The sequence below is a fragment of the Anolis sagrei genome, chromosome 3 (genome assembly GCF_037176765.1).
Source record: "Anolis sagrei isolate rAnoSag1 chromosome 3, rAnoSag1.mat, whole genome shotgun sequence".
NCBI classification, from domain to species: Eukaryota; Metazoa; Chordata; class Lepidosauria; order Squamata; family Dactyloidae; genus Anolis; species Anolis sagrei.
Window position 1 is genome coordinate 201,349,407 of NC_090023.1, and position 16,427 is coordinate 201,365,833.

Consider the following 16,427-nt stretch of genomic DNA (forward strand, 5'->3'; position numbering starts at 1 on the left):
AGTTTTATCTATTTAATAGAGCCATCAACGGCCTTTGAGAACAAAGCAACCGGGGTTCTGTGCTGATTGCTTCAGCATGTAAATATTGCCTCAACTAGAAAGATTTGCAGAGATGGGAACATATGTTCCTAGTTATATTTTGTTGCTGAAGTGTTTGTGCCTCACAATCTGAAGAGAAACCAGGTGGGTCCACAATCTTGGCTTTTGTAGATCATTTTCTACAGCTATGTTTAGGAAGACGGAAGCTCATTTGAGCTATCATCTTGCCTCTTCTAAAGAGCTGACTCTGGCCCCTTCTACATTGCCATATAATCCAGATTATCAAAGCACATAATCCACATTATCTACTTTGAACTGAATTATCTAAATCTACATTGCCATATGGAGCCCCCAGTAGCATAATGAGTTAAACTCTTGTGCCAGTAGGACAGCTGACTGAAAGGTCAGTGGTTCGAATCCCAGGAGAGCGGGTTGAGCTCCCTTGGTCACCTCCAGCTCCCCATGAGAGCACATGAGAATTGTTTAATAAAATATTATTTATCTTCCACAAGGATGGTAAAACATCAAACATCTGAGTGTCACCTGGGCAACATCCTTGCAGACGGCCAATTCTCTCACACCGGAAGTCACTTGCAGCTTTTCAAGTAGCTTCTGGCACAGAAAATAAAACTGCCATATAATCCAGTTCAAAGCTGAGAATCTGGATTTTATATGGCAGTGTAGAAGGGGCCTCCATGTACCTTTTAGATTTCTAAGAAGTTATCTCTGAAGAGATGTTGTCTACCTTGGAGGTGGAATGGAATATGTTTCCAGTTATTGCTAAAGAGATGATTATCTTCTCATCTTCCTTCAGAAAATGTTCTACCATGGAAGATGTTTCTTGTTTTGACATTCAGCAGTCAAAATGAGGTTCCAATTTACTAGCTGACAAGTGAAATTCCCAATGAAATGTTGCAATCTCCCCCGCTCCCAGGAAGCTCTAATTCATTATGTTCAGCCTCCAACTTTCTAGTTCTTTTATCTTAATAGAAAGCTGCTACATGTGTGGTCATTTAACAGATTGCATCCTCACATCACTATTCTTAATGAAAGCCATTCCCCCCCCCCCTGCCCCATTATCCTTGACATTTTTTTGCATTTTTGAAAATTCTTGTGGTACGAGGAATGATTAAAGTACATAGATATAAAGACGAGCTTGACAAATGAAGAATGCATCTCCTCCTATGAATAATCTCAGAGCCTAAGATCATCTGGGGAGGCCCTGCTCTTGGTTCTGTCTTCCTCACAGGCGCGATTGGCAAGGACAGGAGACAGGGCCTACTCAGTGGTGGTCCCTCAGCTGTGGAATTCCCTACCCAGGGACATTAGATCAGCCCCTTACCTCCTGACCTTCCATAAGAAAGTAAAAACCTGGTTTGTGACCAAGTGTTTGGAGAACTTGAGAAATAGAAAGATATGGAATTGATGTGCATTGACTAACTGGAACAGCCGGACTACGTTGAAGGATCATGTGATTAACTGCAAATGTATTGTTTTATGATTTTAAACTGTTTTAATGTATTTTATAACTCTATTTATATATTTGTAATTGCACATATTCTATGGCTTCATAAGTTTGCCTAACTGTAAGCCACCTTGAGTCCCCTCCGGAGTAGAGAAAGGTGGGGTAGAAATGCCATTAAATAAATAAAATCATCAATTAGGCACATATATTTTTATGGCATCAATCAGGTATGTATAAGTGTTCATGGCACTCACATAGGAAAGGAAGCCCTGTTAAATATTTAATGAATTTACTGTGACTATCCTCTGAGTAAACATAGGACGGTGCTGTCAAATTCTGCCCAATTTTATACTTTCAAATCATGTATTAACAAATCAAAACATTGACTTTCCTTTCCAGATCACTTTAAATTCTATTGATAAAGCTCAAAACATAATTCCAAAGTGACACTTATAATTGAGCATTAAGTGGGTCACAGAGCTCCTCTTTATACTGCTATATTTATTTCTTAATTCTTCAAAGATGCATCCTCTGGGGATTTGTATTCCCCTCTGGCAGTGACTCCAGCTGTCTATGTTACTATTGCCTCTTCAGAGTCTTTCCCTTTTTTATTCCCCTCCTCATAGGGTCTTCTGGGTCAATTTTTTCAGGTCTTCTCTCATATTGTTGCATTTGATCTTCTTCACATTACCTCTACTAAAAAACTGTTTCAATATACAACTAGACACTTTTAAAGTCTATAGGAAGGTGATATATAATGAATTGCACAATCAATTGGAACCAATTTTGTGGATGTAAAGTCAGGCTATAGGGAGGAAATTACTAATCAAAAATAAGTGTGCAATTTTCCCTCTTTTCTGGAATGATAACTTAGAATCATAGAATCATAGAGTTGGAAGAGACCTCGTGGGCCATCCAGTCCAACCCCCTGCCAAGAAGCAGGAAAACTGAATTCAAAACACCCAACAAATAGCCATCCAGCCTCTGTTTAAAAGCCTCCAAAGAAGGAGCCTCCACCACACTTCAGAGCAGAGAGTTCCACTGCTGAAGAGCTCTCACAGTCAGGAAGTTCTTCCTAACGTTCAGGTGGAATCTCTTTTCCTGTAGATTGAAGCCATTGCTCTGCGTCCTAGTCTCCAAGGCAGCAGAAAACAAGCCTGCTCCCTCCTCCCTATGTCACCTCTCAGCCTTCTCTTCTTCAGGCTAAACATGACCAGCTCTTTAAGCCGCTCCTCATAGGACTTGTTCTCCAGACCCTTGATCATTTTAGTCACCCTCCTCTGGACACATTCCAGCTTGTCAGCATCTTACTTCAATTGTGGACACAGAATTGGACACAATATTCCAGGTGTGGTCTTACTAAGGCAGAATAGAGGGGGTAACATGACTACCCTGGATCTAAACACTATACTCCTATTGATGCAGGCCAAAATCACGTTCACTTTTTCTGTCACCATATCACATTGTTGGCTCATGTTTACCTTGTTCACAGGCACTCCAAGATCTTCTAGGATTTCCCAGCCTGTAGTAACTCTGGCTGGGGGATTTTGTAAATTTTAGTCCAAAAAAGAGACTCTTTCAAATTATATGCATATGGTATCAAATCAGTATATGACGGAAGAGATTTTTGCCAGCTGAACATAACCCAAAATGATGAAAATATTCTATTTTAGTTGATATCCTTTTGATGAATTGCATTGCATATTGGAAAGATGTCACCTGCAGGAACAATGAGAACTGCCAATGATATCTAGGGATGTGTCCAGTTATCAGAAACTAGCTAGCTACATATTGCCTAATGTTATCTCCAACTGCACAGAAATTGACATGTTAAGATGGTACATTTAAATAGTGGATTGGGGTAGCACTGGGAGAATAAGCTCAACAGATAAAGCTATGTGGCAGACATAAATCTATTCTTTTCTGATTCCAGCCTTCATTTGTAATCTGCTAAATCACCCTATGCCATATCCGTAGGATTGAAGTATCATAATGGACCTAGAATGGCCAAAACTAGGGTTGTTTTTTTTATCATGTCAGAAGCGAATTGAGAATATACTGCAAGTTGCTTCTGGTGTGAGAGAATTGGACATCTGCAAGGACGTAGCCCAGGGGACACCTGTATGTGTTCCCATCCTGTGGGAGGCTTCTCTCATGTTCCTGCATAGGAAGCTGGGACTGACAGATGGGAGCTCACCCCATCCCACGGATTCGAACCACACATTCAGGTCTTCTGGTCAGCAGTTCAGATGTTTAACCCATTGTGCCACCGCAGCCCCTGCCAAAACTAGTAAATACACACAAACAATTCAAAGCATGGACAGAATAGATACTGAATTTTGAGGAATGTCAATCCAGTGGATGTAAGTCTAAGGTCATTTTCCAAGTGTAGGGTCATTCTTCAGAGCATCTTGGATTCATGCTGGTTTTAGTGATGCAGCTCAAAATCTTGCAGCTCAAAATCAATTCACCCAGAAAGAATCTCTTTTTCAACTCAAACTTTGGAATGATTTCATTTCATTTTTAACTCTATCCAACTTCATGTGAGCATGTCCCAATCCATGTCAGCATCTAATTTCCTTCATCCCATCTGTTTACCCATTCCTCCAGATCTCTCATTTACTGTCGCAGCCATTTACTTGGCTCTTTCTGCCATTCTAAGAGCAGGAAAAAGAAAGAAAGTCAGTCTTGAATGATCTAAAAATAATAGGTGCTCTCTTGTATAAATAATAACCATAGCTAATATTTTGTTTTGGTTGTGTACCTTTATGTCAGCTTGATAGCGTTTTCTTGGCAAGATTTATACAGAGGAAACTGCATTGCCTTCGTCTAGTTTGATTTGCCCAAAGTCGCCCAGTGGTTTTCCATGGCTGCAGGGATTCAAACTCTCATCTTCTGGGGTTATAGTCTAGCACTGAAACCACTACACCATGCTGCCTATCCTGTAACTAAGCTACTTGCATGCATAAAGGTTCCATTGAGTTGTGAGTAAACGTATTTCCAAAGCAAAAGACACATAGGAGATTTTTTTTACAGGTGATTGCCTCCACAAAGTTATCAGCAAAAGAGTTAAAAGGAAATACGCCAAGACTAGCATCTTGTGTTATTAACAAAAACAAGCTGTGAATGGAACCCTAACTTATTTTACTGCCAGCGACACAGATGCCCAGAGCTTAAATGTATCTGTTATCAAGGAGATAAACGAAAATTGGATTAAAGTCTATTGGCCTTCTTTTCATTTTGAGCTAAAACTCTTAAGCCACCTGGATGTCTATTTCCTGAACTTATCAGGCTTTCAAAATGGGCCACTGGCTGTTTTTGCGAATGAAATATCACATTATGCCATCTCCGTTAAATCAGAAATTTTTATGATGTGCAGAAGCATCCACGCATCACAGGCCAACAGTTACTAATAGTTTCTGCTGGTAGAATATATAGAGATGAATGAAGCTAAAGATATGACTAGAAAATTGGATAGAGAAATTGTGTAAAAGCCTGGATACGTGAGATTATTTATGAAATCTGTGTGTGTGTGTGTGTGTGTGTGTGTGTGTGTGTGTACAGCTCAGAAAGTTCTTCCCTTTTGAAAGTATCAGATATGTTTGATAGTAGCTACTGGTTGCATTGTTAGCATCCAAAACTCAATAATACACAAAATTATTTGCCACTGAAATAAAAATTGCAACATTGGGATATTCAAAATCCCACATTCATGTCCATTTTATTGGTGCATTACAGCATTTACATTTCCTTCACATAAGAACATAAAAGTAAAAAGACACTGATCCAGAAAGATGCTTTTTCTTCACCAGTTCACCCTGTAATTGCAACTTCTCTGGATTCCTGCTTAGATTTTACATCATTACATCCTCTGTAAGGTTTAATTACATTAAAATAAACACTTTTACATGGTTTACTTTATTACTCCCAGTATAATCGCCTCAGTTAAAAGCACTTCATTCTTTTTTACTGTACTGCTAACATCCCTTCCAACCATTTATTGAGCACTCAACATATTTTTGTGGCATTGGACAATACTTTATTCTGGAAAATTATTATGTGGGAACCCATTTCATAGCTGGCTTTGAACTGTATCAAGGGAAAGGGTGAAATATATATATTGGGTCTCACTGAATGGTGAGATTTCATATATGTAAATCCTGTTCAGTAATTACAATGCCATAAGCCTGGCTTAATGACATCGCAATTATTCCAATTCATGTTTATAGCTGTTACACAAATGCAGTGACCAATATTGCTCCTCAAATCCTACCTTACACATCTCATAGCTCTGCCTCAACACAGCCATTTCTGACACTCCGGAGAGCACTGAGGCAAAGTTGTGTCCAACCATCTTCTTGTTACAGGGTATGCTGAGACACCCAGTTGCTACAGGATCCCAAGTGGACCCTGCTGTCTGTAATATTTCCCATAGACAGGAGAGGACTAGATACATCATGAATTATTCCTCTGCCCTCAAGCATCTTTGGGGGGGTGGGGGTGGAGGGACCATGAAACTTCAAAGATAGGATTTTGGAGGTAACGTCACAAGGTATCATAGGTACATCTCCATAACTGTCTCCCAGTTGCATAATCTCCCCCCTGTTTAATAATTATTTATTTAATTTATATCTCTTTCTTCTGATTTGGGACCCAAAGTGTCTTCAAATAGATTAAAACTAAGTATTTTTTCAATGTGCTCTAATTCTTGTTGTGCGCCTTCACGTTGTTTCTCACTTATGGTAACTAAAGTGATCCTATCATGGGGTTTTCTTGGCAAGATTTTTTCCTCTGGGGCTGAGAAGATGTGATTTGCTCAAGGTTGCTCAGTGGTTTTCCAGGAACAACTCTGGAAACCAGGGGCTCAACCCCTGGTTTCCAACCTATAGTCCGATGTTCCTCACTACACAATGTTGGCTCTCAAAAACTTGTGTTACTTATGGTGATCCCAAGGTAAACCTATCACATATTATTTTTTTGTGTTAAGATTTGTTCAGAAGGGAATTAACTTGCCCTTCTCACAGGCTGAAAACGTGTGACTTGCCCAAGATTAACTAGTGAGTTTCCATGGCTGAGTAGAGATTCAAACCCTGGTCTCTAGTATCGGAGCCCAATTCTCAAACCATTTCAGAACAATAGCTCTCTCTGCTCTAATAGAATCTAACTATTGATTTTAGCCTTCCATCTTCAAGCTGTGATTAGGAAACAAGGAAAGAAGCTTTTTCCAAACAAGAGAGAATGTTCTTATGGGACAGTCAGTCATTAATAATGAGTAATTATATCCCACACCATTATGTGAACTGAGCCTGAGTCTGAATGCGAACAGCAAAGTGTCTACAATCAAATCAATATGTGGATGGGGCTTGGTGGCATTGTCCCTACCCTTATAACCATTTTGCATGGCATTGCAAGACACACAAAAGAATTCAAGTGGACACAGCAGAAATCAGATACTCTCTACATAATGAATAATGGTGCTCAAACAGCTTACCATAGGAAACTTATTTCTGGCTTCTGAAGTGGAAATGAGTGGAGTTTGTTCATGTAAACAAGCTACCATTACAATTTTAGACATGAATTAAATCATTTGGTAGCAACCAACCTCCAAGTAATCAAAGTTGAAAGTTTCTTCAGCAAGCCCTTGTTAAAGACACAGTTTCAGGTTAATTTTTTAAATAAATTGTAACTTAAGTGGGACACATGTAGTAGGATCCATATAATATTCTCAGCTGATGGTATTAATCTAAGGGAAAGGGACACTTTTGCAGTATAATTCTACCCTTGATGAATTCAACTCATCAGGATACATAAAGGCAAAGGAGAGGCTAAACTTCTGAGACAGATTTTAAGCCAACACGTCTAACAGTAGCTTATTCTTAAGGGGACATAAGGGAGAATAGGGGGAGATAAATATGGTCGGCTCATGAATCACTCTGGAAAGAACATAACTCCGCTATGGTGAAGCACCTCCCTTGCTCAATTCATGATCCATTCTTGCCCACGTAAATACTTTTGGCATTCCACTGATAATCAACAGAGACTAACTACAGCAAGGACATTCTTACAACCCTCCAATGTTAGTTACCACATCATCTTAAGTTTGTGATGACAAACCTAACGCACAGACAGATACTTGATTTTTTTCTAAAAAGCAGAACACCTCTCAAACAGAATTTGTCCTGTAAGATTTTCTTTAAAATATATCATCTAAGTAGTAATAACAGTAACAGGAGGGATTCAAAAACTGCGGAAGTTATCTCATCACTGAGAACAATTACTCTATAATTTTCTAAGCTCACAAAAGTTTATGCAGCTTCAGGTATTGCATATTTATTAAATAAAGGCAAATTCTGATATTATGTTGGCACTGTATCCATTCATACCACTCCCCTCCACCATATTTCATCCACCCAAGTATCTTTTCCTAAAGAATGTTTTTTGGATTACCAAGATTTCTTCCTCATTAAATTCTATAAGACTATTTCAATAATGTCTATCAAACTATTCATGTTTATTTTCTGGAATAGATTCAATTTGCAAAAAGTTTGTCTACTTTTCCTTCTACCAAAATATCACAGTTATCAATTAGGAATAAAAATATACCCGCCACCCCACTCCCAGACAAAAAAAATATGCCCCATTTTTAGAGAGACATAAAACTTGATCACAGAACAGCTGATGCATAGGCCACCAGGCACATATTAGACATATGAATAGCCAGAGCAGTAAACTCTTCCAGTGTAAAGCACCATAATGGATAGCACTGATCAAAGCTGCCTCCATTAGTCTTGTCAAGCCAAAAAGAAGAAGCTCACAAATAGATTATTATATAGAACATCTTTGATGATAATATTATTTTCATGTCATTTTGTAAAAGGAAAAACAGGATATGCTTTCTTCTTTTCACATTTCCACTGCAGGATAACACTTGCAGAAAAACCTAATGGTGGCACTGTCAAAAATAAAGATAACTAACATGGGTATACCATGCATGGTTTTTCTGATCCTGGCAAGGGTGACAAAGACTTCCGCCCATGCACCACAGGCTGGGCTGCATGCAGGGGACACAACACAAGGCAGTTCCCAGGACCAGGATCTTGCATTCAGATAATAGGTCTGGGATAACGATAATGTAGGAACCAAGGGGGAAAAAACAGGGTTACAACTCCCCAAATTCCCCATCCAACACAGCCAGTGGTCATAATGGGTGAGGAGTTCTAGAGATTATATTCTAAAACAGTAACTTTTCTGAACTCTGAGAAGAATCCACCATCCTATGCTCCTCACAGGATAGCAGCTGATGACTTCAGGAAGTTTTTGTAAAAAAAATACAAGATCTAGAGAGGAGTTAACAGTTTTGTTCTGGCAATGTATCATTGCAGGTTCATGAATCCAAGATGCAATCCTCCCTACTTTATTTCCAAGGAAATGTATTGATTTTTGTCCACTCTTTTCTTCTTAGAAGATGGAATTACAACATTTGACTACTGAAGTGCCCAAAGGTGTACATAAATGGTACATTTCTACAGAGTCTACAACATGGTCTTCTGGGAGTTTTCCCTGATTTCACATAGCATTTCCATAGTTGTTAGCAAATATGCTACCAGCTACTTCCCCTCATATACACATGTGTTGTAATTTTCCTGCAATACAGTTGGGATGCTTAGATTCAACACTGCAGACAAAAAATGAAACAAGAAAAATGGCTAAGTTAATATAGTGCTGTGAGGGAGGAGAGACAAGCAAAATGGGATTGCCAATACTTTAGCACATCAAGAGAAACTATTATACAGGTATGGTGGTAGCTCTTGTACACACATACACAAAAGGGTTCTTTTTCATCTTCACGCTTCTGGATATTTTGGGCCAAGTGTTATTTTTTAAAAGGATTGGAGATGACTGTTTCTAAACCAGTTGCTCAGCTTCAAAGTAAATTACTACAAAGCTTTCAAGGAAAGAAAAAACATACACACTAACTTGCTAATACACAAGTCCAAGTGATCCTTCCAATATATGTTATTGCCAGCTGACAGCTTCAACAGCTTTGCATAAGCGTGCTGTCAACGTCTTTTTTCAGCAATGACTTATGCCTGTAATCTTGGCATTCCCCAGCTCTCAAGCTTTTGTATATCTAAAACCATTATTTCATTTCAGCTATCTCCGAATAACCCTGTCAAACATGATGGGCAGCACACAACAAAACATTCACACAACCAGCAGATAAACAGAAGGTTCTTGTAATTGCATACCAACTGATGAGATACAAAAGGAAATAAAGTCTTTTTATACATGAAGGTCTTCAGGGATGGCAGGAACAGAGTCAATTTCAGTTCAGAATGCTTATCATTTCTTAGCAGAAGACATTTACATCCTCTTTGTAGTCCATCTGGTCCATAGGAGTAAAAATTGGTCCTGGTCCATGCCCATATTCTTGCTCAGTTTCAGGTTCCTGGGTGCTCTTAGACAAGTCATTCTCCTCCAGCCTCTGCCACCCATCTATAAAATGGGAATAATAGTGACTGACCTTGCAGGGTTGTTGCAAGTATGAATGAGCTATGGATTTGTAACACATTAAAAGTGCTATACAGATATTAGTAGTAGTTAATGGCATCTCAATGGTTTGACCTCAGTCTTTACCCCCCGTAAGTAATATTTGTGTTTGTTAGAAACATTCTTTCTGTGAGTTTATTCATGTAAGGTTTGTATGAAAAAGAAGGGAGGGGGAATCTAAAAAGAACAAAAGTTTAAAAATATGAGTGCAAAAAGCGTTCTGTGAAAGGAAAGAGAGTATGGCAGAATCACAGCTTTTAAAGAGACATTAATTATGAAGAGAAACCAGTTTGGATTGGCGGAATGTATGAAAAGGCTAATAGTTCATCCTGCATGTGTATTAGTCATACTGGACCTTCTGTTATCCCTTCTAGTGGCAGGCTGGTGGCATTATCTGTTGTAGGGATCTCTTCTTTCTTCAGTGATGTCTGAATTATCAGGCTGACGTAAGGCTTGTGACAAGCCAGGGTACCCAGTGGAGGGTAGTGCTGTCTGTAACAAATGTAGGCAAATACGAGCCCAATGACCCCTCCGACAAAAGCATCTAGGCATGGGGGAAAGAAAAGACAAAACAAATCATGGATTGTTGTCGAAATAACAAATGGACAATGATCCAAAGCCAGTCACATATGTATTTCATAAATTAGGAAGAAACAAGAAGTGATAGCAGAAGCTACTAACATATGAAAAACTATAGTTTACTTTGAGAGGAAGAACACTTACTTCTCTTCTGGCATAACCACAAAAATATACCATGGCAAGTCAGCTATAGTTTCACACACCACACAAAATATAAACTGTGTTTGATCCTGTTATTTTAAACAAGCCATGGCCACAAATCATTGTAAATTATCTTACTTTACATAAACCACAATTACTTCAGAGAAACCATAGATTGCTGAATATGAATAACCCAAATTGTCATGAAAGGAAATAAAATATTCTGAACTCTTCCTTGCTTGCTTCTATATTGAGCAGAGAGAGAGATGGGGTTTGTCTTTTAGCTCCATTCAATTGAGTTCCCCTATGACCCATGAAGGCAACAACTAGATCACAAGTAGATGTGCCTATACAGATGTATTTTAACCTATCAGTATGTTTGCTATAAACTGAACTTTCTGTCATGCTTGTTTTGATACCAGGGAGGTCCTCCAATTTCTCAGTTTACCAGTTTTGTCCTGCTTCAACAACAACAACAACAACAACTTTATTTACAGACCACCCTATCTCCCCCAAAGGGACTCAGGGCAGTTTCCAACAATTATGGTAAATATTCAATGCCAAAAAGAAAGCCATTCATCAGTTCCCTATGAAAGGAGGACAATATGGGGACGTACCTTTTCTCCCTGGGGAGGGTGTTCCAAAGTCAGGGGGCCACCACTGAGAAGGTCTTCTCCCAGGCCCGTAGCCAGGATTTCATTTCGGGGGGGGGGGCTGAATTTTTTTTCAGGGGGGGTTTCGGGGGGGCTGAGTTTCGGGGGGGGCTGAGTCTGAGTGAAAGAGGGTCTAGCCTAGCAAACCTTTTGTATCATTACCCCAATACCCCCATGCATATGGGATATATTGAGTATGGTGATCAGATCATGATATGAATAAACATAACAGTTTAAATAATGCACCAATAAGGCCTTTTCGCGAACCACCATGAAAATTTCGGGGGGGGCTGAAGCCCCCCGAGGCCCCCCCCCCCCGGCTACATGCCTGCCTTCTCCCTCATCCCCACTAGCCATGATTGTGACGGTGGTGGAAGCATGAGGAGGGCCTTCCCGGCAGATCTTAGAGCAGAGGTGCTCTAAGCTTGGTTGCAACCAAGGTCCTTGGACAGTTTTTAGGGCTCTAGAACTCTGGTATAGCCCATTGATGATATCTCTTCCAAATATTTTTTTAAAAAAAGTTATTTGTTCCAGTGTCCAAAACAGCAATGGGTGACTGAGCATAGCTTCCATTTGAAATAGCTTAGCTTTCTGATCAGCTTAGCTTGTTGCAGGGAAATAAAAGTGTTCCTAGATTCTCAGAAACTGTGTGCTATTGTTCTGCATCATACCTTTGGGACTGATATATTGTTTGAGGTGAGGGTGGTTGTTGGAAGCCTAGTGATTTAATGAATCTAATCTCTTCTACCATGGCCCTGGACAAATCTTCTCCTCTGAGGTCAAAAAACTTTCCTATGCAGAGGTGATCCAAAAATCCTATCTATCAAATGTTCAGAGGATTGCAACTTCAGAGAAAAATACTGAGCATTTTATCAAGCAATGAGCACACAGAACAAAAACAAAACATGCTATATTGAATTATGTTTTCTGAATTGATGCTGAAGAACATTAGCCTGTCTCTGAACAAAACACATTTCTTCCACCTTGATTTAACTCTGCCACAATTATCTTCTCTGCGCTCACATGAGAGACATCAGCTCCTTATTAGTACATTTAACGTCTTGGGTTTATTGTCTCAAGACATTAGTACAATATGTCTTGCATCTTTAAAACAAAACTTAATGGCAGCTTTCCACAGCAAATTACAAGGAAAATCAATTAAAACACATCATATAATGTTTATGGTCTCTTCCCTCAGCCTTTTAGGAGTTCCAAAGAAAACTAAGTACAGTGCCGTTTCATTAAATAATCCTTGTTTTTGGTATCATTTTCTATTCAGAATATTTAGCATTTTGAACAACATCTGCATTCCCTATTAAGTGAAGCTATCACAAACCTAACAAAATAAATGATGTTCCAAAAAAGATCTAACAAGCGTAAGTAAACATTGAAGATCCTATGCTACCCAAGAGATCTGTATGCATCTCAGTTTGTCACTGACAGAATCATATATGAATATGAAAGAGCAAGCCCAGCATGGTGAAAGAACATTTCCATCTATATCAATTGCCTAAATCACTGCCGCATTAACAGCAGTCTGCTTTGCGCAACAGGAATTTCTTCCCCACCCCTCTTCTGTGAAGCCTTCCATACCACCATAAAACACCCACAGTGCCTGTGCAAGGAAGAGCAAATTAGGGAATCAGAAATCTGCTCTTTGATCACAGGTTTCATGTGCCGCATCAAACTTTGTTCTACTCTGATAATTCTAAAGTCTAATTTAACTATTTACATTTGCAAGTGACAGGTGCTCTAAGCTTACCTAGGCACTGGATTATGCTGGAATTTCAGGATAAACTTATTCAAAGCAGAGAGGGCATGTATGGCTAATATATAAAGACATAACTAGAACATGGACATTATTTTTGTCCTAAAGCTCTCAGAATCCCCAACCAGGATGGCCAGTGGTTGTCCTATTGAAGAATTCTGAAAATTATTCAAAAGTCCCTTTTCCAAATGCTGCATCTGACAAGCCACTATTAAATTAAATTTATATAAATAAAATGTAATGTTCCTCTGTGGGATTAACAGAACTCAAAAACCACTGGGGGAATTGACACCAAATTTGGACATGATACACCTAACAACCCAATGTATGCCCTTTACTCAAAAAAAATGATTTTGTCATTTGGGAGTTGTAGTTGCTGGGATTCATAGTTCACCTATAATCAAAGAGCATTCTGAACCCCACCAACGATGGAATTGAACCAAACTTGGCACCCAGTTCTCCAATGACCAACAGAAAATACTGGAAGGGTTTGGTGGGCAGTGTCCTTTGGTTTTGGAATTGTAATTCACCTACATCCAGAGATCACTGTGGACTCAAACAATGATGGATCTCGACCAAACTCTACACGAATACTCAGTATGCCCAAATGTGAACACTGGTGGAGTTTGGGGAAAATAGAATCTTGACATTTGGGAGTTGTAGTTGCTGGGATTTATAGTTCACCTACAATCACAGAGCATTCTGAACCCCACCAACAACAGAATTGGGCCAAACCTCCCACACAGAGCCCCCATGTGGGGCACAGCAATACGTGGCAGGGGACAGCTAGTATTTTATAAATTAAAACTTGCAGCTTTATTGTTAACTGTATTTACACATCAGCTGCATGGTAGGTAACTGAAAGGCCTTCAAACAGTTGAAGAAACAACAATAACATTGGAAAATTCCTTCTATGTGGGCCTTTGGATTGGTTCCAGCCCCCCCCCCCCCATTGATATTAAAATGCATGATCAAATTACATTATTTATAATGACATAGTAAAATGAAATCCATTATATAAAATGGGGAAATCTATGTATGTTTTTTTGAGTTTTTAAAATTCAAGCTACAGAAGGTGGAATCCATGAACAGAGAGGGTGGACAGTACTAAACAACTTATCAAAAAGGCTAGGTTTCTGGCGAGGAAAGAGGGAGCAGGGCGAATCTGTGCACAGCTCCCTCTCTGTAATGCTTTCTCTATCACATGGGAAAGCATTACCCTCACGTGGAGGCCCCATGCTCACTACATTGGAGCCAACACAACATGGGAAGCCTTCTGTATTGTGGGGAAAGTGTCAAGTGACACTTTTATCCCAATTGGGGATGAAGCCACAGGTGATGTTGCCTGATGTCTGCCATGGGACTCTATCCACAAAGCCAGTTCTAAGCATGCTTATTTTGAGCCATGTGATGAAGTAATAAGTCAGATCATTGGTCCATCAGCCCTACCAGTGTAAATTCCTTCCTTGTTCTCCCTGGAGGTGCCTCATGGCTTCACCTCCAAAAATCAGCAAGGTCACACTGAGCTTCTGAAATCAGATCTGGATGATATTGCAGACAGCATTTGTATTTTGTCTCAAAAACGGCACCTCAAGGTCAAAATACAAGTACGAGAAGAAGTGAAGTATGTACTAATGCCTCCCTATTAATGTTTCGGAGGCAAGTTAAAACATGGTTGTTTGAGCAAGCGTTTACAAATGCAGAGTAACCGATATAGGAAATCGAATGACATGACGATGGAAATGGACAATGTTTGATAATAATGAGAAGCTAATTATGTTGTTTTTATTGCTTTAGTTGTGTTTTATACTGTTTTAATGTTTTAATCTGTATTATGATATTATGTGTACTGTTTTGTTGGAAACCACCTTAAGTCGCCGATTTGGCTGAGAAAGGCGGTATACAAAGACAGCAAATAAATAAATAAATAAATAGGTGAGAACTTTTCCCTTCCTAGTGTAATCAGGACTAAAATGCCCTACAAATATACACATGTACACCTAGAATATTTAAATGCTCTCACTAGCTCCCATTTTTTCTAAGCCACGTCAACATGGTGTTCATAGATCTTAGTTGCATCTGCACTGTAGATTTAATGCAGTTTGACACCATGTTAACTGCCACAACCTAATGCTATGAAATCTTGCGAGCTGTAGTTTTACAAGGTCTTTAGCCTCCCTGTCAAAGAATGCTGGTGCCTCACCAAGTGACAAGAACCAGCCACATTTTGTAAGAAGATAATAATTTAGAAGTATAAAAGACAAGGAGCTTGCAGTAATTCACAATTGAAGCAGAAAAGTAATGGATCTATCATGTCTTTCCCTACATCAAAAGGGAGATAAAAATCTCATATTTTAAAATCCCAAATGATCATACAAAAGGAAACTGTAGCAATGTGTTAGCTATTTACATACATTTTGAAATATCTGAATGTGGGAACTTCAGCATTTTTCCTGGGGAATGCACTGATTTTTTTAAATGGACTTTAAAAATAAATTATAGCATTTCTGCAGCAGACAAACACAGTGCTGAAAGTATTGGCATTGCAGTGTCTTTTACATTCCACTGACAGAAATCCAATAGAAGGAGACTGGTTATCTGAAAGAATAAAGCAAATAAATGATGCATTAAACTGTCTCCCTGATCACATCTTTCCTTTCAAGATTCCTAAATTATCTTCACTTGTAAAACATGCAGCATTTTGGGACACTGAAACTAGAACTTTTGGAAATCTCTTGTTTCTGACTTGTCGTGACAACTTCAGACCTTACTTCAATATTTGTTATACAGGTAAAAATATGACAAATCCAAAATGCTTGGGACCAGAGGTGTTTTGAATTTCAGATTTAGGTGGGGTGGGGTTGGGAGGTGTGGGAGTTTTTGGAATATTTGTGTGTATATAATAATGTATCTTTGAAATGGGACTCACACTTAAACACAAAATTCATATATATATATATATATATATATATATATATCTTATGCATATATCTTGAAGGTAATTGTATACACAATATTTTAATAATTTTGTTTATGAAACAACTGTACATTGAACCATCAGAAAGCAAAGATGTCACTATCTAAGGCCCCTTCCACACAGCTGAATTAAATCCCACATTATCTGCTCTGAATTGTGATAAATGGCAGTGTGGATTCAGATAACTCAGTTCAAAGCAAATATTGTGAATTATTTGCCTTCATATTCTGGGTTATATGGCTGCGTGGAAGGGCC

General features: G+C 38.9%; 1 protein-coding gene across 1 annotated transcript in view; it reads right to left on the reverse strand.

The window, feature by feature from the left end:
• Nucleotides 1-5,183: 5,183 nt before the first annotated feature.
• The window catches only part of PLPP4 (phospholipid phosphatase 4), a 145,052-nt gene continuing 133,808 nt past the window's right edge, over nt 5,184-16,427 (reverse strand). The window contains exons 7-8 of the mRNA XM_060768541.2: nt 10,410-10,598; nt 5,184-10,000 (exon numbers count right to left, since the gene is read on the reverse strand). Coding sequence (XP_060624524.1) covers nt 9,855-10,000; nt 10,410-10,598 — 335 coding nt within the window. The 3' untranslated portion in view covers nt 5,184-9,854. The remainder of the gene's footprint in view (nt 10,001-10,409; nt 10,599-16,427) is intronic.